This window comes from Balaenoptera physalus (genome assembly GCF_965194825.1).
Source record: "Balaenoptera physalus genome assembly, chromosome: X".
Taxonomy (NCBI): domain Eukaryota; kingdom Metazoa; phylum Chordata; class Mammalia; order Artiodactyla; family Balaenopteridae; genus Balaenoptera; species Balaenoptera physalus.
The window spans coordinates 50,195-77,385 of NC_138903.1; the positions used below are offsets into that span (position 1 = coordinate 50,195).

Below are 27,191 nucleotides of genomic sequence, written 5' to 3' on the forward strand. Positions count from 1 at the left end.
GCAACGGGGCGGGGCCTCGGAGGCATGCTCCCGTGCAGGCTGCCCATTGGCCGTCCGGGTCACGTGCTCTCCGCCGCCTGATTGGTGCGCGCGGTCTGGGCCGGGGGGGCCGGTGTGGGCCCCCGCAGCCTGGGGGTACGCTTCTCTCTGCCGCGGATGCTCGAGGCGACCTCCCAAGGCAGGTAGTGCCGGAGCAGGGCCAGGCCGGGCACCCAACCCGGTGGGCGCTCCGCCACGCTCGCCACCTCCCCGCGCCCCGGTCAGGCCTCCGCGCAGGTTCGGGGTCCGGTCCTGGGGATCATTTCCGTTCTCCGGAACCCCGAACTCTGCCTTGGTGGATCCGAGTGTGGCTCCAGGGGTCCTAGACCCTGCCTTGGTGGGGGTCCGAGGGTGGCCCCGAGAGTCCCAAACGCTGCCTTAATGGTCCGAGTGCAGCCCTGGGGTCCCAGGTCCTGCCTTAGGGCTCTGAGTGTGTCACAGGAGTCCCAGATCCTGCCTTGGGGGTTCAAGTGCATTTGTGAGGGTCCCAGACCCTACCCTAGGCGTACGAGTGCGGACCCGGGTCCTAGACCCTGCCTCAGGGGGAGTCTGAGTGCATCCCTGAGGGCCCGGAACTCTGCCTTAGGGGTCCCGGTGCAGCCTGGGTTTCAGACCATGCCTTGGGGGGGGGGGGGTCCCGGATCCTACCTTAGGGGTCCAAGTGCGGCCCCGGGGGTCCTAGACCCTGCCTTGGGGATCCAGTCCCATCCCGGGAGGTCCCGGACTTTACCTTGGGGTCTGGAGTCTGGACTGGGCGGGTATTGCAAACACTGCTTGGGGGTTTCAAATCCAGTCCGGGGATCTGAAGTTTATGGTGGTAGCTTGACTGGCCCTGGGGGTCCAGGCGAGTCGCGGTGGATCCTAAACTCTGCCTTGGGCCTGTGTGTCTGGCCCAGAGGTCACAAACTTGGCCTTGGAGTCTCCTGTCTGGCCCTGCGGGGATGAAGTCAGCGTTGGTAGCTCGAGTGTGGGAATGCAGCCCTGGGGCCCAAGACCCTGCCTTGCAGGGGAGGTGGGGGGGCGGGTCCTAGTGGGACTCCAGGGGTCACGAACCCTGCTTTTGGGGTCCCATCCTATCCCTGGAGGTCTCGAACCCTGTCTTGGGGGTTCCACTCCATCCTTGGGGATCCCAGACCCTGCCTTACGGGATGTGAGTGCAGCCCCGGGAGTCCCCAGCCTTGCCTTGCAGGCCCAAGTCTGTGACAGCGCATGCCCAGGCTCTGCTTTGCGGGGTTGGAGTGCCGCCCTTTGGGTCCCAGACCCTGCCATGGGAGTCCAAGCCCATCCCCAGGGGCCCCTGACTTTGCCATGAGTGTCCAATGCTGTCCTCCTTCAGGGGTCCCAAATGCTGGTCGGGGCTTCCCAGTAGGACGAGGTGGTGTTCCAAAGTCTGCGATGGTAGCCCGAGTGCAGCGTTGAGGGTGTGAGCCTTGCGAGGGTCTCAGGCCCTGCCCCGAGGGTCCGAATCGGGCTGGCGGATGGAGCTTGGTTCAGGATAGCGGAGTCCAGGGCATCACAGGAAGTGGGAGGCGGGCTGATTCCGAAGGCGCACCCCTCCCGTTGAGACTGTAATCAGTCCCGTCCTCTTGGCAAAACTTAAACACGGCGTGGTGTTGGGCGCGTCACAAGGAATCCCAGCCGTCTCTAGGGGGTTCTTGTTTTTACAGGAGAACGGTTTCAATTGGAATGGTCCTTCGTAAGTATCTGCAGAAAGCCATGGCCTGGCTGATGTTTCAGGAGACGATGTTCAGCCGCATCATGTAACAAAGAGAAGGCGGGAGACCCCAGAGGAACGTGGAGACGTGTGGCCTGAAACGGGGTTGCAGACACAATTTCCATTGAGGAATGGGTGTAGAGGGTGAAAAGGGACCTTTGAGGCCAGGACCTGTCATGTGCACAGCCTGGCAAGTGTGATCAGACTGTGCAGAATTACAAGTGTAAATTGAGATGGAGATTATCAGCCTTAAAGAAAACGGGTGAAGTCTTAGAATCTCGACCCAGGGTTGCCAGTGGAGCCCCGGACAGGTGGTCATTCCTGGGGGCCATTTCCCTGTGGATAGAACGAGAGACGGAATTAAAACTCCCAACACGGAAATCACGAATGTGTAAGTTCTGGTGGCTGGTCCTTTTGTGGCTAGTCTCCCTGCCCTCCTCCATCACAACGGCGGGAGACAGCCAGGAGGCCCAAGGAATGTCGTAGACCGGGTCCTGTTAAAACCTCGAGCTCCTTTGTCCCAGCATGGGTGCGTCCGTCCGGAGGGCTGGCTCTGGTGCTGGGGTGGTTCAGGGCTGCATGGGGAGGGCGGCTGGCTGCTTCAGTCCTGCCACGCTGCCTGGCGGGAGATGCGGAGAGGTCACCTCGTTCCAAGCCCTCCTGCACGGCCTTACCTGGGGAGTGGAAGGCCCGGAGCTCCTGTTTGCTGAGCACTCGGTCGGAGGGAAGCGCTGGTCCCCTCCTGCACACAGACCTCTCCGGCTCTTCTCTGCTTTGTGACTTGTCTCTGTGCTGCCCTGGCGTCATCACCAGGCTGTCCCCCAGAGCCTGCCTTCTCCGGGGTTTCCAGGGGTGTGTGGGGGGAGAGTTAACACACTCGATCATGAGGTAACGCAGTTGTTTACTGCTTTACTATTGATCGCATGTCATATGGCTGCTGCCAGAGCGTAGATGGTTTCCCCCTGAGTACACTGGGAACCCTAAAACCTTACCGAGATGAAAATCCAGGCCTCTGCAGAGACGACTCGGCAGACAGTCGTAGAACATCTACCGTTCATGGTAAACGGCGTAGATGTTGGTGTGACGGTGATGATGAGGCTGTGGGAGGAGCTGGGAAGCCAGGTGGAAAGAAGTGACCGTTGCCTGGTGTCGTCGTGTGATGGCAGGTTCCCAAAGGTGCACCGAGAGCCAGAGGGCTGGAGACGCAGTGTAGACTGCAGCTTGGCGTGGAACGTATTCCATTGCCTTGATTCTCTCCTACCAGTGATTTTGAGATGCATCGTTGATTTAATAACTTTTTCCCACCCCCCCCCCCAAAAAAAACAGACAAGCCCCAGCCATTACAGATTTGCTTGCTGGGTGAGAAGTCTCTGATTCACGGACGATCGTGCACTTAGAATCAGGAGAGCTGGTGGGTCACCTCTCCCCCTTCACAGCAGTGGGAAACGATGACTTTGATGTGGTGCCTCTGTTCCCATGGTTGTTGCCAGTTTCTTTTCAGTGGCTCCCTTTTTGTAACTTGCTTCCCTCTACTGGCAAGAGGTGTTAAGAAGTCTAATGGTGGGCTGTGCACTTAACATCCCCAGGGTTTGGGGGTGTCCGCACCTTTGGGAGAGGTGTTGTGAGTGAGTCGGGGTGGTAGTGTCATTACATGGCTTACAGCTTCAAGGGCTGCATTTAGCAACTTGACTTTTCTTGTACCTTAGATGAAGGTCTGGCCAAATTGTCATGAAATCAGAGTCCGTCTCAAAAGACGGTGGCCCTGAGAATGTGTGTAAACGCTCCTTATTAGGGATTTTGTCAGGATAACGATCTGCTCAATTTATATACATTCGTTACTTGGGCTTGAAAATGCATTTTCCCTCCATGGAAAGAAAGTGACATATTTGTGTAGATAATTAGAAGGTGCAGAAAAGAACCCAGAAGGAAATAAAGATCACCTACAATATGACCATGCAGAGATAACTATTGTTAAGATTTTGGTATGTATTCTTCCCGTTTTTTTAATGTACATATACACACAGGTTTGTGGATTCCTATAGTATATATTGTTTTATAAAATTTTTAACTTAAAATGTATCCTGCATATACTTTCAGTACATAAAGTAGCACTGTGTCTTGACTGCATGGAATGTGACTCAGTGGATATTTCGTCGTTTACTTAATCCCTCATGTTAGCTGGGCTTACGTGGATGCCTGGGGCTGTGGCTGCCGTGTAGTGGGATTACTGTTCTCTCTTCACCCCTCATGCATTTCGTATGAAAATAAGCCGCAGCCCGACTCTAATTTGGATAGTTGTACTGGGCAAATCACTGAAATGTAGAGGAGTTTCTCATTTGGGCATTAAGCATGAGTGAGTGAGAACCTTTTTAATTGAAGTATAATTGATTTACAATGTTTCAGATATACAGCAAAGTGATTCATTTATATATATATATACATATATATACATATATATATATATATATATATATGTATATATATATGTATATTCTTTTTCAGATTCTTTTCCATTATAGGTTATTACAAGATATTGAATATAGTTCCCTGTGCTCTACAGTAGGTCCTTGTTGGTTTTCTATTTTATATATAGTAGTGTGTATATGTTAATCCCAAACTCCTAATTTATCGCTCCCCCATCCCCTTTCCCCTTTGGTAACCACAGGTTTGTTTTCTATGTCTGGAGTCTATTTCTGTTTCTTAAGTAAGTTCATTTGTATCTTTTTTTTTTAGATTCCATATGTAAGTGACATATGGTATTTGTCTTTTTCTGTCTGTCTTCACTTAGTATGATAATTTTTAGGTCCACCCATGTTGCTGCAAATGGCATGATTTCATTCTTTTTTATGGCTGAGTACTATTCCATTGTATATATGTACCACATCTTCTTTATCCACTCCTCTGTCAATGGATATTTAGGTTGTTTCCACGTCTTGGCTATTGTAAATAGAGCTGCTATGAACATTGGGGTGCATGTATCTTTTATTTTTTATTTATTTTTAAATTTTTTATTTCTTAAAATGTCCAGATTTTTTAGTATTGAAATAATGTGACAATTTTTGAAATTAATGCATTTAAGGAGAAAATTCACATACTAATTGCTATTCATGTTTACGATGTTGGTAAGCCATTTAATAGAACTCAACATTATTATTGACTTAAGCATTTATAAAATATGAAGAGTTGCATTTTCTGTAACATGATAGAACATCTGTCTCAGTCTAAAAGTCTTTATCGTGTTTACTGGGGAAACACTAGGGCCACCTCATTAAAGCCAAAATCAAGATAAAAATGTAGACTAGCACATATTACTACTTTTAGTATATTATCTAAAATAATTACATAAGAAAAATATTTAAAGCAAATGGTTAAAATTACTGTTGTTTAAATATGTTGTACTGCAGACATTCAAGAATATCAACTAAAAACTGCTTTAACCTCTAGGAAAATTCAGTAGGGCACATGGAAACGACAATATAATGTTGAGAAACTTTATATATGCATATTATAAAAGTGTGTGTGTTTGTGTGTTTGAAGATAGGATTTAATAAGAGAACTTCATTTACCATGCAAGAGATATGTAAAGTTTCTGAGAGAAAAAACTTAACAAAGAATGTGAAATATGTACAGATATGAATAAAACTTTACAGTGTTTCAAAAGTACACAAAAGAGAACTTGAACAAATAGACTAATGTGGGGATAATTCTACAGAATTCTAATAAAGGACATATAACTGTACTGTAGACTACGGGGCCAAACATAAAACAAGTATGTGATTGGTTCCTGGTATTACTTCTTGTACTGTCGAAGGACAAAAAGGAGGTGCTTCACAGGTGAGGTTTGAAAATAGGCTGAAAGAATCATGGAAGGTAGTAGCAAAAAATATTCCACTAATTATTAAATATTCCACATGTGTCTTTTAAAATTAGACTTTTTATATTTTCCAGATATATGTCCAGGAGAGGGATTGCTGGGTCATATAATAATTCTATTTTTAGTTTTCTGAGGAACCTCCATCCTGTTCTCCGTAGTGGCTGCATCAATTTACATTCCCACCCACAGTGCAGGAGGGTTCCCTTTTCTCCACATCCCCTCCAGCACTTGTTATTTGTAGACTTTTTGATGATGCCCATTCTGACCGGTGTGAGGTGGTACCTCATTGTGGGTTTTATTTGCATTTCTCTGATAATTAGCGATGTTGAGCATGGTTTCATGTGCCTGTCGGCCGTCTGTGTGTGCTCTTTGGAGACATGTCTTTGTGTGGAAATACGCCTGCCTTTCTCTTGGGTAAATACCGGGAGTGGGGTGGCTGAGGCATATGGTAGGTACGCGTCTGACGCTTTACAAACCCACCAAACTGTTTTCCCAGCGGGTCCCTGTTTCACACTCGCATCAGCGGTGTCTGCGTCCCGGTGGCCCTGCGTCCTCTCCAGCCGCTCTGGGCCTCTGGGGTGGGCGTGAAGCGGCGTTTCCCTGTGGCCTCAGTCTCCGTTCCCTCATGTCTGTTGATGTGCAGCGTCCTGCCATGGCTGATTTTCCCATCTGTATGTGTTCGCTGAGGAATCTGTTGAGATCATCTCTGGGCCTTTTTTTGTTGAATTGTTTGTTTTCTTCTGGTTGAGTTCTGAGACATCCTTATAAAGACCTCTACCAGGAATGTGCTTTGCAGGTATTTTTTACCAGACACTGGCTTGTCTGTTCACTCTCCTAAGTGTCCTCCACAGGACAGAGGTTTGAATTGTGATCAGTTGTTTCTTTTGTGGATTACATTTTTTGGTGATGGATCTAGATCACAAAATTCTTTCCTCCAGAAGTTTTATGGTTTTACATCTCAGCGTTGGGGCCATGACCCATTTTGGGTTAATTTTTGCCTAAGGTGAAAGATGTAGGTCAGATTATTCTTTCTGCATTGAGTTGCCCGTGCAGTTTTGTGAGAAGCAGTTGACTGCGTTTCTGTCCATCAGTTTCTGGACTCCGTTCTTTTCCATCTGTGGGACCCTCCTTCACAAACACCATGCTGTCTTTGTTACTGTCGCTTTACGAGTGAGTCCTCCAGCTTTGTCTTTTTTTTTTCAAAATTGTTTTGCCTGTTCTGGTTCCTTTCTCTTTCCATATAATTTTTAGAATTGGTTTGTTAATATACACAGAAAATTGTGGTGAGATTTTGATTGGGATTGCATGGAATTTACAGATCACTTTGGGAAGAATGAACATCTCAACAATATTCTCTCTTCCAGTCCATGAACACGGTATATCTCACTGTTTCCTTTTTCCCTCAGTGTTTTTAATCGTGGTATAATATACATAACATAAAATTTACTGTCATAACTATCCTTAACTGTACGCTTCAGTGGTATTAAACACATTTATAATGTGTAACCATCATCATTAACCATCTCCATAACTCTTTTCATCTTGTAAAACTGAAACTCCACATCCATTAAATAATAACTCACCATTGCCCCCCCACCAGCCCCTGGTAACCAGCATTCTACTTTCTATCTCTATGATTATTCTGAGGACCTGGAATCATATATTATTTGTCTTTTTGTGACTGGCTTATGTCCCTTAGTATAATGTCCTCAAGGTTCACTCATGTCATAGCATATTGCAGGATTTTCTTCCTTTTTAAGGCGGAATAATATTCCGTGGTATGAATATCCTACATTTTGCTTATCCATTCATCTGTCGATGGACACTGTGTTGCTTTCAGGTTAGCTATGGTGAATAAGGTTGCAATGAACATGGGTGTACAAATATCCTTCCCAGACCTTGCTTTCAACTCTTCTGGGTATATACGTAGAGGAAGAATTGCTGGATCATATGTTTGTCTTAATGCCAATGCCACGCTGTTTTGATTACTGTAGCTTTGTGGTAAGTTTCAAAATCAGGAAGTGTGAGTCCTTCAGCTTTGTTTTTCTTTTTCAAGATAGTTTTAGCTATTTGGGGTCCCTTGAAATTCCATATGAAGTTTAGGATGAGTTTTTTTATTTCTGCAGAAAACATCATTGGGATTTTGATAGGGATTTCGTTGAATCTATAGGTCACTTTGGGCAATATTGACATTTAAACAATATTAAGTCTTTTAGTCCATGAACATAGATTGTGTTTCATTTATTTGTCTTCTTTAATTTCTTTCAGCAATGTTTTGTCGTTTTCTTTGTAAAAGTCTTTCTCCTCCTTGATTAATTCCTAAGGATTTTATTCTTTTTTGATGTTATTGTAAATAGAATTATTTTTGTAATTTCCTTATCAGGTTGCTATTGTTTGTGTATAGAAATGCAACTGATTTTTGTATTGACTTTGTATCCTTCTACTTTACTGAATTTATTAGTTCCAACAGTTTTTTTGTGGAATCTTTAGGGTTTTCTACATGTAAAATCCTAACATCTACAAACAGATAATTTTACTTCTTTCTTTCCAATTTGGATGCCTTTTTCTTGCCTCCTTGCTTTGGCTAGGACTTGCAGTACTCTGTTTAGGTTTCCTTTTTTTTTTTAAATTAATTTATTTATTTTTGGCTGCATTGGGTCTTCATTGCTGTGCGTGGACTTTTCTCTAGTTGCAGCAAGTGGGGGCTACTCTTCTTGGTGGCGTGCGGGCGTCTCATTGCGGTGGCTTCTCTTGTTGCGGAGCACAGGCTCTAGGCACGTGGGCTTCAGTAGTTGTGGCAGACGGGCTCAGTAGTTGTGGCTCGCGGTCTCTACAGCGCAGGCTCAGTAGTTGTGGCTCATGGACATAGTTGCTCTGTGGCATGTGGGATCTTCCCGGACCAGGGCTCGAACCCATGTCCCCTGCATTGGCAGGGGAATTCTTAACCGCTGCGCAACCAGGGAAGTCCAGTACTCTGTTGAATAGAGGTGGCAAAAGTGGACATCCTTGTCTTATTCCTGATCCTAGAGGAGAAGTTTTCAGTCTTTCACTGCTGACTTTAATCTACTGTGGTTTTTCATATTTGGCTTTTATTATGTTGAGGTAGTTTCCTTCTATTCCTAGTTTTTTTTTTCTTATCATGAAAAGATGTTGAATTTTGTTGAGTGCTTTTTCTGCATCGATTGAGATGATCATGTGGTTTTGTCCCTTAATTCTGTTGTTGTGGTATCTTATTTTGATTTTGCATGTTGAACCATCTTTGTAATCCAGGAATAAATCTCACTTGGTCATGGTGTATAATTCTTTTAATATGTTGAATTTGATGTACTAGTATTTTTGCATCAGTGTTCATAAGAGATATTCATCTGTAGTTTCCTTTTCTTGTAGTGTCTTTGAGTTTGGAATCATGGTAATGCTGGCTTCATAGAATGAGTTAGGAAGTGTTGCTTCTTCTTATACGTTTGGAGAAGTTTGAGAAGGATTGGTATTAGTTCTTTAAGTATTTGGTAGAATTCACCAGTCAAGCCATCAGATCCAGTGCTTTTCTTTGGGGAGATTTTTGATTACTGATTGCATCTCCTATTAGTTATAGTGCTATTCAGATTTTCTACTTCTTTGTGACTTACTCTTGGTAGGTTTTGTGTTTCTAGGATTTTTCCATTTCATCTAGTTATTCCATTTGTTGGTGTACAATTATCCTTAGTACTGTCTTAGAATCCTTTTTTTTTTCTGTAGAATTGGTAGTAATGTTCCCACTTTCATAATTCTAATTTTAGTAATTTGAGTCTTCACGCTGTTTTCCTTAGTCCACCTAGCTTTAGGTTTGTCAACTCTGTTGATCTATTTGAAGAACCAACTTTTAGTTTCATTGATTTTTCTTCTATTGTTTTTCTCTTGTCTATTTTATTAATCTCTGCTCTAATCTTTATTATTTCCTTCTCTTTGCTAGCTCTGGATTTCATTTTTTCTTGGTAATTCCTTAACTTACAAAGTTATGTTGCTGACTTGAGATCTTTCTTGTTTTTTACTGAAAGCATTTACAGCTATAAATTTCTCCTTAGCACTACTTTCCCTGCACCTCATAAGTGTCGGTATCTTTTTTTTTTTTTTTTTTTAGTGTCGGTATCTTATGTGTTCATTTTAATTCATCTCTAAATATTTTTTAATTTCCCTTGTGATTTCTTCTTTGATCCATTGATTATTTAGATGTGTGTTGTTTAATTTCCACAGTTTTGTGAATTTTCTGGTTTTCCTGCTGTTACTGATTTCTCACACTATCCCTCGTTGTCAGAGAAGATAACTTTGTATGATACCTATCTTTTTCAATCTATGGAGACTTAATTTGTGGCCTAACATATGGTATATCCTGGAAAATGTCCCTTGTGCACATAAGTGGAAGGTGTGTGCTGTTGTTTTGGGCTAGTGAGTTCAGTATTTGCCTGTTAACCTAGTTGGTTTGTTGTGTTCATTTCCCTTTTCGCCACTTATACTCTGTCTGGCCGTCCCATTCCCGAGAAGAGGGTATTGAAGCCACGAACTATTTCTGTAGAGCACTGTCTGTTTCCCCTTTCAATTCCATTAACATGGTATATCTCATTGTTTCTTAAGGTGTTACTTGATTTTTCACCAAAGTCTTGTAGCTTTCAGCCCACAGACCCTACACCTATTTTGTTAGAATGATACCTAAGAATTTACTTTTTAGGGTGCTCTTCTAAACGGCGCTGCTTTCTAAGTTTCAGTTTCCAGTTTTTCATTGCTTGTTTATAGAAGTATGACTGATTTCTTTATACTGACCGACCTTGTATCCTGCGGCCTTGCTAAATTCAGTTTTGACTTTGAGGAGACTTTTTGGTTACATTCTTCGGGATGTTCTGTGTAGCCCATCATGTCATCAGCAAATAGAGGTGACTTTATTTGTTCTTTCCCAGTCTTATTGGGCCTTTCATTTCCTTCTCTCCCTTCCACTGACTAGGACTCTGGGACACAGTGGAGTAGGAGCAGACATCCCTGCCCTGTTCTTGGCCCAGTGCACGTGCGGTGTGGACCTACATCCCCTCCTGGGAAGGAAGAAGACTGGTGCCTGCAGTGCTCGCTGGTGCTCGAGGGCGGCCCTGCCAGCCACACGGAGCAACTTTTACCTTTGGCCTCAACTTGTCCTGTTAGCATCTCAGGAGTGGGTTAAAACTGAGAGATACAAAAGGCATTTTCTGCAGTATTATGTATAAGAGCAGTAAATGTCCCAAGGGGGAGTGGTGGTTAACTGAGTTACGTTACATCCAGGGCTGGGGAGCCAGGTAGCAGCAGACAAGGTGTTGAAGAACTTCAAGATGTTTTATTTGAAATCATTTCAGACTCACAGAAAAGTTGCAAAATTAGTAGAAAAAGTGAGCGTATACCCTTCCCCCCGATTCCTCACGTTAGTTATCATACACATGTGCATCATTTTAACCTGTGTGTGTACACTTGTCGTTTTATTTTCCTGAAGACACTTGGGAGCATGCGGCTGAGGTGAGGTCCCTTCCGTGTACCTGAGTCAGCGGCGCTTCCTTCAGGCAAGATCAGGGGCCTGTCGCAATGAGGTTGTTGGCGGCAGGGAGCCACGTGGGTTCAGCGCTGTAGCCCGTGGACATTGGCCACAGTCTGCGGGGAAGGCCACAGTCCTGTCGGGCAGCTGTGTCCACATGTGACCCCTGGCTTCTGCTGTCGCGACCGTACCCCCAGGTCGCACCATCTCCAGGCATGACCCCTGGGTTCCACCATGATTCCAGGCTCTGTGGCCCCGCGAGGCTGCGGTGGTCTCGACCCCTCCTGCCAGCCCCCTAGGCTGTGCCCTCCCCGGAAGCGCAGGGAGAGCGGTTCCCTGCCTGTGTTTTGTGGTCTCACTCATCCCACAGGACTTCTGTCCCTGGTCGCTGGCCTGAGTTCCCTGTCTCCATCCTGGGTCCTCACGGGTGGGGTGATGGGTGCCCTGTAACCCTGCAGACGGGGTTGGGGGACAGGCCTCCACCCCTCCAGGCATGCGCGCGGGCCTCCCTGGACGCTGGTGGTTCATGGCCATGGTGGCAGGTCAAGGACCCCGGCTGTCAGGCTGTGGCAGGGACACGGGCGGGGAAGCCCCCATGGAGGCTGGAGGCTGTGATCTCGCCTCAGGGCCCAGGGAGGATCAGAAAGCCTGGCCGAGGCCCCGCCTGCAGACCGTGTCCCGTCCCCCGACCCCAGGTGGGGTGTTCGGTCCCGTCCCCAGAGCCAGTGTCTCGTCACGTGCACAGGTGTGCTCACCGCTGCCTGTCGCCCCCAGGCCACGTGGTCGAGTCCTATGAGGAGGTCGGAGTCGCCCCGCTGGCCCTCATCAGCCGGTCCAGGGCTGCCGCTGCGAAGGGGAGCCTCGCACGGGGGCTTCCTGACGTCCTTCACACTCGGGTGCTGAGCCGCGCTCTCCTGCCCAGTCAGGCTCCAAGAGACCAGGCGGGCTCGGACCTCTTCGAGGGGCTGGCTTAGGTAAGGGGCTGGCTTGTTTTCTGGGCAACGTTACCTGGTATCTCAGAGGGAAGGGGGACTGTGTCCACCCAGGGACAGAGACGTCCACGTCCTGACCCCAGGGCCTCAGGACGTGACCTCATTTGGAAGTAGGGCCTGGTCGTGTAAGTAGGTGAGACGGGGGCCTTAGGGTGGCCCCAGTCCTATGTGACTGCGTCCTTACAAGATGAGCGGAGACGCAGACACGGAGGGGAAGCCACGTGAAGATGAAGGCAGAGACGGGAGGGATGCGGCCACGAGCCCAGGGATGCCTGGAGCGCCCAGAAGCTGGAAGAGGCAGGAGGAACCCTCCCCTGGAGCCTCTGCACTTTCCAGTGAGACAGCTACCATGAGTGGGCCTGAACCGAAGGCAGCACCGTGGCCCTGACCAGTCTGTCTTGCCCGCGTGGCGCCCTGGGGAGCGGCTCTCACAGGACGCAGAGACGTCCTGGACGTTGCTTCACAATGTCACAGGACGTTGGCTTCACATGAGACCGTAGGATGCTGTTCTGTGAACAGGCCTGTCTCACCCTTCCTCCTGGGCTGTGGTCTCACGGGGGACTGGACACCGTGTGGGGCTGGGCTTTCAGCCTCTGCACAGGACCCCTGGGTGTTGCTTAAAAGTGCAGGTTACACCTCAAGAATGACGGAAGGTGAATTTCTTATCCGTCTCTGTGGATCTGACTGCTCCAGGGGACTCGTGTGAGTGGGATCACACAGGCTTTGTCCTTTTGTGTCTGGCTTTTGTCACTGAGCACAATGCCCTCAGGGTCAGTCACTCTGTAGCCTGTGTGAGAATTCCCTTCCTTTTTAGGCTGAATAACATTCCTCTGTGTGGATGGACCATGTTTTGGTTTTCTGTTCACCCATCAATGGACACAGGTAGTATGTGCATTAATTCCTCATGTCTCATAATATTCAGGGACTAACTCGCTCAGTGCAGCCCCAACTCGGATGGGCCACCTCCTTTTTCCTCATGGGGTCCCGACGCCCGGTCACGTGGGTTCATCCTAGCCAGACTCGGCATCAGGAGGGGGTTTTGACACCCCACATTGGGTCTCCTTCCTGTGAGACCCTGTGCTTTTTTTTTGTTTTTAACATCTTTATTGGTGTATAACTGCTTTACAATGGTGTGTCAGTTTCTGCTGTACAACAAAGTGAATCAGCTATACATATACATATATCCCTGTATCTCCTCCCTCTTGCGTCTCCCTCCCACCCTCCCTATCCCACCCCTCTAGGTGGTCACAGAGCACCGAGCTCATCTCCCTGTGCTATGGCGGCTGCTTCCCACTAGCTATCTATTTTACATTTGGTAGTGTGTGTATGTCCATGCCACTCTCTCACTTCGTCCCAGCTTACCCTTCCCCCTCCCCGTGTCCTCAAGTCCATTTTCTATGTCTGCGTCTTTATTCCTGTCCTACCCTTAGGTTCTTCAGAACCATTTTCTTTTTTTCAGATTCCATATATATGTGTTAGCATATGGTGTTTGTTTTTCTCTTTCTGACTTCATTCTGTGTGACAGACTCTAGGTCCATCCAGCTCACTACAAATAACTGAATTTCGTTCCTTTTTATGGCTGAGTAATATTCCATTGTATATCTGTGCCACATCTTCTTTATCCATTCATCTGTCGATGGACACTTAGGTTGCTTCCATGTCCTGGCTATTGTAAATAGAGCTGCAATGGACACTGCAATGGTACATGACTCTTTTGGAATTATGGTTTTCTCTGGGTATACGCCCAGGAGTGGGATGGCTGGGTCGTATAGTAGTTCTATTTTTAGTTTTTTAAGGAACCTCCATCCTGTTCTCCATAGTGGCTATATCAATTTACATTCCCACCAACAGTGCAAGAGGGTTCCCTTTTCTCCACACCCTCTCCAGCATTTGTTGTTTGTAGATTTTCTGATGATGCCCATTCTAACTGGTGTGAGGTGATACCTCACTGTAGTTTTGAGTTGCATTTCTCTAATAATTAGTGATGCTGAGCAACTTTTCATGTGCTTCTTGCCCGTCTGTATGTCTTCTTTGGAGAAATGTCTATTTAGATCTTCTACCCATTTTTGGATGGGGTTGTTTGTTTTTTTAATATTGAGCTGCATGAGCTGTTTATATATTTTGGAGATTAATCCTTTGTCCGTTGATTCGTTTGCAAATATTTTCTCCCATTCTGAGGGTTGTCTTTTCGTCTTGTTTGTAGTTTCCTTTGCTTTGCACTTTTAAGTTTCATTAGGTCCCATTTGTTTGTTTTTACTTCCATTACTCTAGGAGGTGGACCAAAAAAGATCTTGCTGTGATTTATGTCAAAGAGTGTTCTTCCCATGTTTTCCTCTAGGAGTGTTATCCTGTCCGGTCTTACATTTAGGTCTCCAATCCATTTTGAGTTTATTTTTGTGTATGAGTGTTCTAATTTCATTCTTTTACATGTAGCTGTCCAGTTTTCCCAGCACCACTTATTGAAGAGACTGTCTTTTCTCCACTGTATATCCTTGCCTCCTTTGTCATAGATTAGTTGACCATAGGTGCGTGGGTTTATCTCTGGGCTTTCTATCCTGTTCCATTGATCTATATTTCTGGTTTTGTGCCAGTACCATATTGTCTTGATTACTGTAGCTTTGTAGTATAGTCTGAAGTCAGGGAGTCTGATTCCTCCAGCTCCGTTTTTTCCCCTCAAGACTCAGCTTTGGCTGTTCAGGGTGTCTTGTGTCTCCATACAAATTTTAAGATTTTTTGTTCCAGTTCTGTAAAAAAATGCCATTGATAATTTGATAGGGATTGCATTGAATCTGTAGATTGCTTTGGGTAGTATAATCATTTTCACAATATTGATTCTTCCAATCCAAGGACATGGTATATTTCTCCATCTGTTGGTAACATCTTTAATTTCTTTCATCACTGTCTTATAGCTTTCTGCATACAGGTCTTTTGTCTCCCTAGGTAGGTTTATTCCTAGGTATTTTATTCTTTTTGTTGCAGTGGTAAATGGGAGTGTTTCCTTAATTTCTCTTTCAGATTTTTCATCATTAGTGTATAGGAATGCAAGCGATTTCTGTGCATTAATTTTGTATCCTGCAACTTTACCAAATTCATTGATTAGCTCTAGTAGTTTTCTAGTGGCATCTTTAGGATTCTCTGTGTGTACTATCATGTCATCTGCAAACAGTGACAGTTTTACTTTTTCTTTTCCAATTTGTATTCCTTTTATTTCTTTTTCTTCTCTGACTGCCGTGGCTAGGACTTCCAAAACTATGTTAAATAATAGTGGTGAGTGTGGATATCCTTGTCTTGTTCCTGATCTTAGAGGAAATGCTGTCAGTTTTTCACCATTGAGAATGATGTTTGCTGTGGGTTTGTCGTATATGGCCTTTATTATGTTGAGGTAGGTTCCTCTCTGCCCACATTCTGGAGAATTTTATCATAAATGGGTGCTGAATTTTGTCAAAAGCTTTTTCTGCATCTGTTGAGATGATCATATGGTTTTTATTCTTCAGTTTGTTAATATGGTGTATCACATTGATTGATTTGCGTATATTGAAGAATCCTTGCATCCCTGGGATGAATCCCACTTGATCATAGTGTATGATCCTGTTAATGTGCTGTTGGATTCTGTTTGCTAGTATTTTGTTGAGGATTTTTGCATCTATAGTCATCAGTGATATTGGTCTGTAATTTTCTTTTTTTGTAGCATCTTTGTCTGGTTTTGGTATCAGGGTGATGGTGGCCTCATAAAATGAGTTTGGGAGTGTTCCTTCGTCTGCAATTTTTTGGAAGAGCTTGAGAAGGATGGGTGTTAGCTCGTCTCTAAATGTTTGATAGAATTCACCTGTGAAGCCATCTGGTCCTGGACTTTTGTTTGTTGGAAGATTTTTAATCACAGTTTCAATTTCATTACGTATGATTGGTCTGTTCATATTTTCTATTCCCGGTTCATTCTCAGAAGTTTATACCTTTCTAAGAATTTGTCCATTTCTTCCAGGTTGTCCATTTTATTGGCATAGAATTGCTTGTAGTAGTCCCTTAGGATGCTTTGTATTTCTGCAGTGTCTGTTGTAACTTCTCCTTTTTCATTTCTGATTTTATTGATTTGAGTCCTCTCCCTCTTTTTCTTGATGAGTCTGGCTAACGGTTTATCAATTTTGTTTATCTTCTCAAAGAACCAGCTTTTAGTTTTATTGATCTTTGCTACTGTTTTCTATGTTACTATTTCATTTATTTCTGCTCTGATCTTTATGATGTCTTTCCTTCTGCTAACTTTGGGTTTTATTTGTTCTTCTTTCTCTAGTTCCTTTAGGTGTAAGGTTAGATTGTTTACTTGAGATTTTTCTTGTTTCTTGAGGTAGGATCGTATTGCTATAAACTTCCCTCTTAGAACTGCTTTTGCTGCATCCCATAGGTTTTGGATCACTGTGTTTTCATTGTCATTTGTCTCTAGGTATTTTTTGATTTCCTCTTTGATTTCTTCAGTGATCTCTTGTTATTTAGTAACGTATTGTTTAGCCTCCATGTGTTTGTGTTTTTTACGTTTTTTTCCCCTGTAATTGATTTCTAATCTCATAGCGTTGTGGTTGGAAAAGATGCGTTATATGATTTCAATTTTCTTAAATTTATTGAGGCTTGATTTGTGACCCAAGATGTGATCTATCCTGGAGAATGTTCCGTGCACACTTGAGAAGAAAGTGTAATCTGCTGTTTTTGGATGGAATGTCCTATAAATATCAATTAAATCTATTTGGTCTATTGTGTCATTTAAAGCTTGTGTTTCCTTATTAATTTTCTGTTTGGATGATCTGTCCATTGGTGTAAGTGAGGTGTTAAAGTCCCCACTATTATTGTGTTACTGTAGATTTCCTCTTTTATAGCTGTTAGCAGTTGCCTTATGTATTGAGGTGCTCCCATGTTGGGTGCGTATATATTTATAATTGTTATACCTTCTTCTTGGGTTGATCCCTTGATCATTATGTAGTGTCCTTCCTTGTCTCTTGTAACATGCTTTATTTTAAAGTCTATTTTATCTGATATGAGTATAGCTACTCCAGCTTTCTTTTGATTTCAATTTGCATGGAATATCTTTTTCCATCCCCTCACTTTCAGTCTGTATGTGTCCCTAGGTCTGAAGTGAGTCTCTTGTAGACAGCATATATATGGGTCTTGTTTTTGTATCCATTCAGCGAGCCTGTGTCTTTTGGTTGGAGCATTTAATCCATTCATGTTTAAGGTAATTATTGATATGTATGTTCCTATGACCATTTTCTTAATTGTTTTGGGTTTGTTTTTGTAGGTCCTTTTCTTCTCTTGTGTTTCCCACTTAGAGAAGTTCCTTTCGCATTTGTTGTAGAGCTGGTTTGGTGGTGTTGAATTCTCTTAGCTTTTGCTTGTCTATAGAGCTTTTGATTTCTCCATCGAATCTGAATGAGATCCTTGCCGGGTAGAGTAATCTTGGTTGTAGATTTTTCTCTTTCATCACTTTAAATGTGTCATGCCACTCCCTTCTGGCTTGCAGAGTTTCTGCTGAGAAATCAGCTGTTAACCTTATGGGAGTTCCCTTGTATGTTATTTGTTGTTTTTCCCTTGCTGCTTTCAATAATTTTTCTTTGTCTTTAATTTTTGCCAATTTGATTACTATGTATCTCGGCATGTTTCTCCTTGGGTTTATCCTGTATGGGACTCACTGCGCTTCCTGGACTTGGGTGGCTATTTCCTTTCCCATGTTAGGGAAGTTTTCAACTATAATCTCTTCAAATATTTTCTCGGGTCCTTTCTCTCCCTCTTCTCCTTCTGGGACCCCTTTAATGCGAATGTTGTTGCGTTTAATGTTGTCCCGGAGGTCTCTTAGGCTGTCTTCATTTCTTTTCATTCATTTTTCACTATTCTGTTCTGCAGCAGTGAATTCCACCATTCTGTTTTCCAGGTCACTTATCCATTCTTCTGCCTCAGTTATTCTGCTATTGATTCCTTCTAGTGTAATTTTCATTTCAGTTATTATATTGTTCATCTCTGTTTGTTTGTTCTTTAATTCTTCTGGGCCTTTGTTAAACATTTCTTGCATCTTCTCTATCTTTGCCTCCATTCTTATTCCGAGGTCCTGGATCATCTTCACTATCATTATTCTGAAATCTTTCTCTGGAAGGTTACCTATCTCCACTTCATTTAGTTGTTTTTCTGGGGTTTTATCTTGTTCCTTTCTCTGGTACATAGCTCTCTGCCTTTTCATCTTGTCTATCTTTCTGTGAATGTGGTTTTTGTTCCACAGGCTGCAGGATTGTCGTTCTTCTTGCTTCTGCTGTCTGCCTTCTGGTGGATGAGGCTATCTAAGAGGCTTGTGCAAGCTTCCTGATGGGAGGGACTGGTGGTGGGTAGAGCTGGGTGTTGCTCTGGTGGGCAGAGCTCAGTAAAACTTTAATCCGCTTGTCTGCTGATGGGTGGGGCTGGGTTCCCTCCCTGTTGGTTGTTTGGACTGAGGCGACCCAGTACTGGAGCCTACCTGGCTCTTTAGTGGGGCTAATGGCAGACTCCAGGACAGCTCATGCCAAGGAGTACTTCCCAGAACTTCTGTTCCCTGTGTTCTTGTCCTCACGGTGAGCCACAGCCACCCCCTGCCTCTGCAGGAGGCCCTCCAACACTAGCAGTTGTGTCTGGTTCAGTCTCCTATGGGGTCACTGCTCCTTCCCCTGGGTCCTGATGTACACACTACTTTGTGTGTGCCCTCCAAGAGTGGAGTCACTGTTTCCCCCAGTCCTGTCGAAGTCCTGCACTCAAATCCTGCTAGCCTTCAAGGTCTGATTCTCTAGGAATTCCTTCTCCCGTTGCCGGACCCCCAGGTTGGGAAGCCTGACGTGGGGCTCAGAACCTTCACTCCAGTGGGTGGACTTCTGTGGTATAAGTGTTCTCTAGTTTGTGAGTCACCCACCCAGCAGGTATGGGATTTGATTTGATTGTGATTGTGCCCCTCCTACCGTCTCACTGCGGCTTCTCCTTTGTCTTTGGATGCGGGGTATCTTTTTTGCTGAGTTCCAGTGTCTTCCTTTCGATGATTATTCAGCAGTTAGTTGTGATTCCGGTGCTCTCTCAAGAGGGATTGAGCGCACATCCTTCTATTCCGCCATCTTGAACCAATCTCCTGGATTGCCTTTTGAGTTTTACTTTCGGGACGGGTTCTTCTCTGTTTTCAACCTCTGACCCCCCCGGGGGCTTTTCTACAAGGGGTGAGGACACAGTCTCACCGGTTTTTTCTCCACCTTCCTTTGCTGGGTTTTCCGTGCCCCCCGGAGGCCGCGTCTGCACGTGGCTCAGTTCAGCTCTGGTCAGAGTGGCCGTGTAGCCTCACCGTGGCCCCCTCGCTGCCCGGGGGCCCCACCCTCCCCACGGAAGGCGCGTCGCCGGTTGAGGGCCTGGCACGGCGGCCGTGGCTTGGACCCTCTGCTGAGGGTGCATCTTGCCCCGAGGACGAGGCTCGGGTTCCAGCCTCCCCGGTGGGTGTTGGACGCACCTCTGCACTGGGCCAAGGCCAGGCCCGAGGGGCGGGGGTGCTGAGGGCACCACAGGCACAGTTAGTCTGGGGACCAGGCAGTGCGGCTGGGCCACAGGTGGCTGTCCCCACTCTGTGACTTTCAGTTTTGGAACACAGTGGCCACCAGTGTGTGCTTAAAGTGTTGCCGTGGTAACCGTCCCTTCCTACAACTCCCAGCATTGCCACCACTTTGGTGACACCTTCGAGGAGACGGTGACCAGGACGAACATAACCGTGGGCTCTGAAACGCCCCATCCCTGCTCTTCTGCCACAGCAGGAAGCCTGGAAGGTCTGACGGTGCCCCGCGGCCACCCAGCCGGGGCGTGAAGTCACGGTGAGTCGCCGGGGCCTGAGGACGGCGGGGACATGCTGGGGTCACCTGCTGCCTCCTTAGAAATCACCCGCCCTGGTCTGCAGTGTGTCCTCGGCTGTGCATGGGCACGGGGAATCCTGGTGTCCTGTCCTGTCGGGCAGTGGTTACAGCAGACGGGGCGGCTGTAACATCAGACGTTTGTCTCTTGTCCTGGAGGCTGGACTCTGAGACCAGGGTGCCAGCGGGTCAGGTTCTGGAGAGGCCTCTTCTGGGCCGGGTCATAGGCGGCCCCTTCTGTGTCCTCACAGGGCGGAGGGGAAGCTCTGTCCTGAGTCTTACGAGGACTCTGACCCCATCGTGGCGCCGCACGCGTGTGACGTCATTAACCCCGATCACCTCCCAAGGCCTCACCTCCTAATCCTGTCCCACTGGGGGGTTAGGGCCTCCACACGTGGATTTGGGGGGACATGCACACTGAGTCCATCCCATGGGGCTTATGAAGTCAGCCCCACCTTAGGGACGTTGGCCTTTGTGTCCTGTCCCTGAGGACAGGAGGAGGGAATGGGAGGAAGTGGCCCCGGTGTGTCATTGGGATATGTGACAGGTCGGGGGTGGCACATGGAGGGGGGGTCTCGCCCTGTTGCCCAGGCTGGGGAGTAACCTGTGGTTCTGTGTTGGGCTGGACTGTCCCCGGGTTGGGGGGCGGCTTTCCCAGCTGAGCCCGGGACCTTCCTGCCGTCTGCAGGAACCCCAGGGCATCTCAGGGGCCGGGTGAGGGCAGCACTTACCTACAGGTGCTTCTGCGTCTGCCGGGGACAGGCGTCCCTCAGCCCGGGGTGTCTGGGCAGTTCCTGCAGCTGCCTGCTCTCTGGTCAGGCTGCAGACTGTCCCCTCCATAGACCCGCCCACTTGGGCATCCCCGCACACCCGACCTTGGCCCATCCTTACACAGGGTACGAGGGAGGGCCCCGTGCGTGAGCTTCGTGTTGAGTGTGGGGACTTGTGCTGCCGACGGTGACGCGGGGAGGGGTCTCCCCGTCCCTCGGGGTGGGCATCTATCTGTCCTCTGTCTCATCTGAGCTGTCACGTTGTCATGACGGCGTGTGAGCGAGGTCGGTTTTCTGATTCTTCGTCTTCGTGGAAGAGTTGACCCCAGAATCGTGGCGTCCGGGGTGTGGCGAGTGGCTGTCTCATGCTGGGTTGTGTTTCCTCGTCTGTTTCCCTCGCCAACACCCCTGCCTTCACATCAGGGGTTACTCACAAGTGTCGGCAGATTCTCTGATGAGCCCGCCTTGAATCGGGGCCAACCTGGTCTCGGTCCCGAAAGCGTGTCGGGGGAGGCGGTGCTGTTCTTCTCGCCTCGTCCACTCGTCTGGGCTCGGCGCCGTGTCTGAGCCCTGGTAGGGACGGCCTGCAGCCCCCGGGCCTCAGGCTTTCTGCTGCTGCCGGATTCTACCCCCTTGGGGGTTGACCCCCTGCCCCTCGCGCGCTGCGGCGGTTTCTCAGGAAGGGCCGGGACGGAGCCCCTCTCGAAGCGTGAGCGCTGGGCGGGCATTCCCGGCCGGCACGGGTCCTTCAGGACCCAGGGTTGCGCACGGGCCAGGTGCCCAGCTTCCCCTGGACAGCCGTCGGACGCCCTTTACCCTCCCCGTCCTGCAGGGACGTGGCGACCAGCCTCCCCTTTTCTGCGGTTTCTGAGATCCTCACACGCAGGTTTCACGTTAGGTTTCCTGCAGTTTGCTCCTGGGCGGGAACGGCCTCGTTTCTTCCTCGTTGTGGAGCAGCCCGAGACGTCCAGACGATCCCCAAATTCCAGGAACCGAGCGTCCAACGTTGGCGGCCACGTCGGGCTCCACACGTGCCCTTCTCTCTTGGTAATGAATCGTGAGCGTCTCCCCTGGTCAGCGGGTTTCCGTCCGGTCGTCGTGCTGAAAGGCTGTGAGGGCGTCCGTGGACCGGAGGTGACGTGGCCGGTGCGGGCGTAGCTGGATGTAGGCAGACCCTGCCCCCAGCATCTCGGCCGTGGATCAGTGGCCTCCGTGTGTGTGTGTTGCTGTGGTTCTGTGCCCCCCCCCCAGCCCCGTGAGTGTCCCCAGCCTCAAGGGTCCCCGTTCACCTGCACTGCATCAGCCTGTGGGTCACCCTTCCCTCGACCACACGCCTGTTTCCCGGGACCCTGTCATTATTTTGCCTCTGGGGGAGGCGGAGGTGGGGAGACTCTTCCGGATTCTTCTCTGGATTGTCTTGAACCTGGGTCACCTGGGGAGGGGGCTCTGCCTTGCTGTCTTGGTTGACAACCTGATCCAGACACCGGCCCACTCCCCTGAAGTATGGGGGCCGGGGGAGGCCCCAGGCAGATATGGGGTCCAAACCCCTGCGGCTCGGCTCAGACCTGGGTCACAAGCCTGTGGGTGTGGCCACGGTGCACAGAGGTTTTCCAGCCTCTGTTGAGGGTGAGGAACCCCACACCCTTCCCCTGGAAGGAAAGGGGGTGTCAAGGCCACGATGGCTTCTCTTGGTAAAACATGCAGATACGGATCCCCAGAGCCGGGACACCACCTCCTCCCACCCCTGCAGGTTCACCCGGACCCTGGCATATTGGGTGCCCCCAGACCGCCCACCCCTGCACATGGGAGGGCCCCCTGACCCTGCACTGGGAAGGTCTCTCAGACCCCTGCACATGGGAGGTGCCCCCTGACACCCCCGCGCGTCCTTGGACACATACGGCCTGGGCAGCGACCCCAGTGAGTGCATTTGCGTCCCCTGCTACTCCACGGGCTGCTGGCTCACCGCCTGGTGCTCACGCCACCCACCGGGTGCACAGGTACGCTTAGGTCCCGCCCCTCTGCCTGAGCCCCGCCCACTTCTCTGAGCTCTAAGTCCTGAGCCCCGCCCACACCTGGCCCCGCCCCTCCGGGCCCATCCCTGTATAAGCCCCGCCCTCTCCCTGAGCCCCGCCCCCAGGGATGGGCAGGCCTTTGCCTTCCCGGAGGCCCGAGGCCCCGGAGCTCCAGGTGAAGGACGGAAGGACAGAGGAGGACCATAGCCGCCAGCGCGTCCCCAGCCTCGGCGTCCTGCTCCTGCTCGCTCAGTTCCGCAGGATCCTGGCAGAGCGTGAGTGCCCGGCCCCCGCTGTGGCGAGGAGGGCCGGGGGGATTCCCGCGGGGCAGGGCGCTCCCCCGCCCCCGAGCCTCCGTGTCCCCGCACGGCGTCCTCGCCGCTGTGAGCGTGGGGAGGGGGCACAGGTGGGCTCCTGGGGGGTCCCCTCCCCCGTCCCCGTCCCCATCCAGGTACCCTGTTGCTGCAGGCTCGCCCACTTGTGGGACTTCATCCCCGAGGGCGTGCAGGCCTTGGGGGAGGGGGGCGCAGAGCCTGTCGACAACCCGTCGCCGCCCCCAAGGGGTCTGTGGGGAGGTGGGGGGGGCGGGGGGTGAGAGGCGGGCGTCCTCGGAACAGGGAGCGGCCTCGGGGGGGGGAAGCAGCAGCCCTGCTGTGCCACCGCGGCTGACCACTCCTGCCATTGCAGAGCTGCCCGTGGGAAGAGCTCCACCTGGACCCCCGGCCGGCACCTCCGTGGTCGGCGGGGAACCCAGAACCATCTGCAGGGTCCCCGGTCCAGCAGGTGAGGCGTCCCCTGTGTTGTGGGTACTGGGGGGCAGTGAGGGAGCAGGTGGGACTCTGCAGCCGCTGGGGTCTCCCAGGTGAGACCTGAGCCCAGCGTGGGAATGGGAGGGGCCCCTGTGCAGTCAGCACCGGGGATCCAGGCCCAGGTCCCAGTGACCCGGGGCCACCGTGTGCACCATCACCAGCGGCTGGCTGGTTGTCAGGTGGCCCAGGCCCCGCTGAGCCACCCCAGGTGCTCTGATACCCCAGGTGTAGACTGGGGCTTGCTCGGGCGCCTCAGGCGTGCGCCCAGGCCCGCGTGGCTCAGGCCACTGTGTCGGGGGCGCCCTGGGGTCCTGGCGTCCCTCCTGACTCCGGGCTGGGGCAGTGCTGCCGGAGCCCCGGTGAGTGTGGGCCTGGGACGGCCCTTTAGGAGCAGAGGTGCCCCGCTCCGGGGCACCTTGTGCAGACCCCACGTGGTCAGTGCACCAGTCCGGGGGGGCTCTGGGCGGGAGTGCGGCTGGCCTTGCCCCCAGCTGTCTTCACAGCCCCAACAGCTGTGGCAGGTGAGGGTTCCCCGTCTGCCTTCTGGGGACTCGCCAAACTGTCCCTGACTGGGAACCACCCTGTGGGCGGCCGGGCTGACCTCTGGCCCCGTGTTTGTCCGTCCCGGGCCCTAACGTTTGTGCATCCATCCACGTGTCCTGAGCACCTGTCCTGTCTGTCTGTCCCCAGGGCGGGTCTGACTGAAGGCGAGCCACACCCGCTGGAGCTCACCTTGGCAGTTCCTCCTCCATCGCCAGGTGCCCAGGGGCCGGCGTGTGCCGATGACCCAGGCCTCGGGGCCCCCAGGCTGCGGGGCGGGTGACGGCGGCCCCTGCTCAGGACAGGGCTGTGTGACCATCAACTGGGGAGTCGCCTGCCCACAGCCTCCTCAGTGGCCAGTCGCCGTGCCCGGCTGGGAAGGCAGGTGCCAGAGCCGGCCCTGCTCCCGTCCGTGGGGCTCGGCCCTGTGTGGTCCCACGTGGTGTGGCTCTGCGGGGGCCGGCTCCTCCTCTCGCTGCCGGCCCTGCCGTGGGCGCGTCTTCTGTCCAGCGCCGCGGGCCCAGCTGCAGGGTGGACGGACTCATTCCCTGAGGTCTGCTCAGCGCCCAGACCTTAGACGGCCTGTCCCTGGCCTGGGCAGCGGGACGCTCGTCGGCCACCTCCCCCTGGACACGCGGGGCCGCACCCTCCCCTCAAGTCTCAGGTTGGTGCCGACTCAGCCGTGCCGGACCTGGGGGTGGCCCGAGCGGCGTGGAGGGTGGGCGTCGGGGCCTCCCTGTGGTGTCTGCGGGGAAGGCTCGCGCCCCATCATGCACAGATCAGAAGTGACCGCGGGCGAGAGCGCCCACCCGGGCCCACCGTGGCCGGAGGGTCAGGCTGCGACAGCCCCAGGGCCCAGGGCCTGGGACCTGCGCCCCCGGCTCCTTGCCCTGAGGGCCTCCACACCCTGCGGTCTCCCCGCAGTGACACCACCGTCTGTCCCCACGTCCCTCTGTGACCTGCGTTCGGAATCCCCAGCCACTGTGTCCGTTTTTGTCCCAAGGTGAGCCTGGGGCTGAAAATCCTTAAATTCTTTATTTGAAAATACAAACGTGATCTCATAAAACGTTTTTAAACTGCTCTGCACAGCAAATAAAGCTCAACTTTACATATTCTGTACATTTACACAAAAACAGTAGAAGATGATATGCTGACGTGGGCGCTCCCTCTGGGGGAGAAGCTGCGGCCAGGACAGTGGCCCCTGCGGGGGCGCCTGCGGCACCGAGGCGCCGGGGCTCCTGGAATGTTCCTGACGACCACACCCCGCCCCGAAGTCAGTGCACCTCCACGACCTCAGGCAGATCTCCTGGGGTGGCGCCTGGGAGCCACTCAGCCAGACGAGGTGAGCCGTCGGCCAGACGACGCGAGTCTGCAAACACCTACACTTGGAAGCTGGCCAGCGGGGCCGAGGTCGCCCTGCCTGCCGGGGACGCTGGGGCGCGTGTGTCCTCGCCGCCAGGCCGGGCTGGGGCTCTCGCGCGCGCGGCAGCTCCTCCGGGCCGGGTGGGGCCCCCCTCAGTGACCGTCTCTGGCCAGCTTCTGTGCTGAATAAATAAGAACGTCTCTCCATACAAACGCACTTCACTTTCTGTAAAAGAGCTCCACGAGCACACGGTTCTGTTCCCGAGGCAGAGGCCGCGTTCACGCCCCACGGAGGCCACAGGTCACGAGGGCGGCAGGTCGTCATCCCCGCACTCATACTCATACAGCTCGACGGTGCCCAGGCCGGTTGGCACCTCGAAGAAGGGCCTCTGGGCCAGCGGAGACCGCAGCGCGCCCAGCTTCTGGTCCACGGGGCTGAGCTCCGCCTCGTACCTGCAGGGAGGAGCTTGGTGAGGACGCGGGCAGGCGCGCCCCCCACCTGTGCTCCCCCACGGCCGGAGGCGCTGCTGGCAGCCCCCCGACACGCGAGCGCAGGACTGCCACGCCGACGGCCTCCTCGCTGAGTCCTGCCCGCGGGGAAAACAGGCACGTCCCCCACCCAAACTCCTCCCGCGGGTGGGAGGAGGCACCCTCACTGTTGCAGGAGGCCGTGACCCCGACTCCAGGATGGTTGCCAGGAGGCCCGCGTGACCCCGGTGCCAAAGCAGGGCACAGTGTCACAAGAAACTGCAAGTAATCGCTGCAGCAGAATCCGAGAACAAACGAGAAGGCCCGTGTACCGTGACCAGGTTTGTCACGGGAAGGCAAAGCCGGTTCAACCACGAGAACCACGCCGTATCTGAGTCGGCAGACAACAAGCGAGGAGCCACCTGGGCAAGGCAGCTGACAAAGTGCAGGATTCAGAGTCTCCGCGAACGGCAGTGAAGCGGAGTGTCCGCAGGCTGGGGAAGCACGTGGGCGGAAGCATCCCACAGCAGCGTCACGCTTCCCGGGCAGCGGGGGACTCCACCCCTGACGTGGGATCAAGGCCAGGCCGTCTCCCGTCACCACTTTGATTCAGCACCGTGCTGGGTGGTGGAGGAACCACCGCAAGATGAATAAACTGTATTTCTCTACATCACCAGTGAACTGCTGGGACGGAGACCTCAGCAGGACCTCGTCAATACCAAACACGACGACATACTCGAGTACAAATCTCACAAAATACGCGTAAGATCCATACACTGAAAACTACACAACACTGGCAGGAGATGTCAGAGGCCTAAATAAACGGAAAGAGTGCTTGCGGGTCAGGAAGCTCGATGTCACTAAGGCGTCACTGTCCCCGGAGTGCTCATTCCTTTCTCAGAGTCTCAGCTTAATATCGTGTAGAGACAAGCTTGTTCGTAAACGTCCACGTCAAAACAAAGGAACCAGCACAGCCGACACCACGCTGAAGCACGTGGGGTCTCCCCACGCAGAGGCCGGGTTACCTCGCAGCTGCAGGAAGCACAGCCGGGTGGGCGGCCAGAGGCCAGCCACACCGGTCACGGGACAGACGGTCCCGAGACCAACTCACAGGTGGTCGCCCGGTCACGGTGCCAAGTCTCACCACGTAGAGACCCAGCTCAGCCCAGTAAACGTCCCCCAGGCGCTTCCTGGACAGTCAGGCCGA

The 27,191-nt window shown here is 50.9% G+C and overlaps 2 protein-coding genes across 15 annotated transcripts in view; one reads left to right on the forward strand and one right to left on the reverse strand.

Moving 5' to 3' along the window:
* Window positions 1-25: 25 nt before the first annotated feature.
* On the forward strand, window positions 26-25,729 carry LOC309652463 (uncharacterized protein). 11 transcript variants are annotated; one of them, XM_082446309.1, is made up of 8 exons: window positions 26-178; window positions 11,897-12,125; window positions 19,831-19,987; window positions 21,703-22,790; window positions 22,919-23,211; window positions 23,493-23,588; window positions 24,305-25,157; window positions 25,291-25,729. In XM_082446309.1, exons 5-7 carry the CDS (start codon window positions 22,933-22,935, stop codon window positions 24,317-24,319), a joined length of 390 nt encoding a protein of 129 aa, XP_082302435.1. In that variant the 5' UTR covers window positions 26-178; window positions 11,897-12,125; window positions 19,831-19,987; window positions 21,703-22,790; window positions 22,919-22,932; the 3' UTR covers window positions 24,320-25,157; window positions 25,291-25,729. The 11 variants fall into 11 exon arrangements, 3 of the variants coding, with proteins under 3 accessions (XP_082302435.1, XP_082302434.1, XP_082302436.1); XM_082446308.1 differs by having other exon boundaries at window positions 27-178; window positions 22,931-23,211; XR_014258712.1 differs by having other exon boundaries at window positions 35-178; window positions 21,703-21,840; window positions 22,544-23,211.
* LOC309652444 (serine/threonine-protein phosphatase 2A regulatory subunit B'' subunit beta-like) overlaps window positions 25,175-27,191 on the reverse strand; it is a 65,005-nt gene continuing 62,988 nt past the window's right edge. For all 4 annotated transcript variants that reach the window (XM_082446237.1, XM_082446236.1, XM_082446239.1 and 1 more), the window contains one exon: window positions 25,175-25,969. In XM_082446237.1, the coding sequence (XP_082302363.1) occupies window positions 25,819-25,969 (151 nt within the window). In that variant the 3' untranslated portion in view covers window positions 25,175-25,818. The remainder of the gene's footprint in view (window positions 25,970-27,191) is intronic.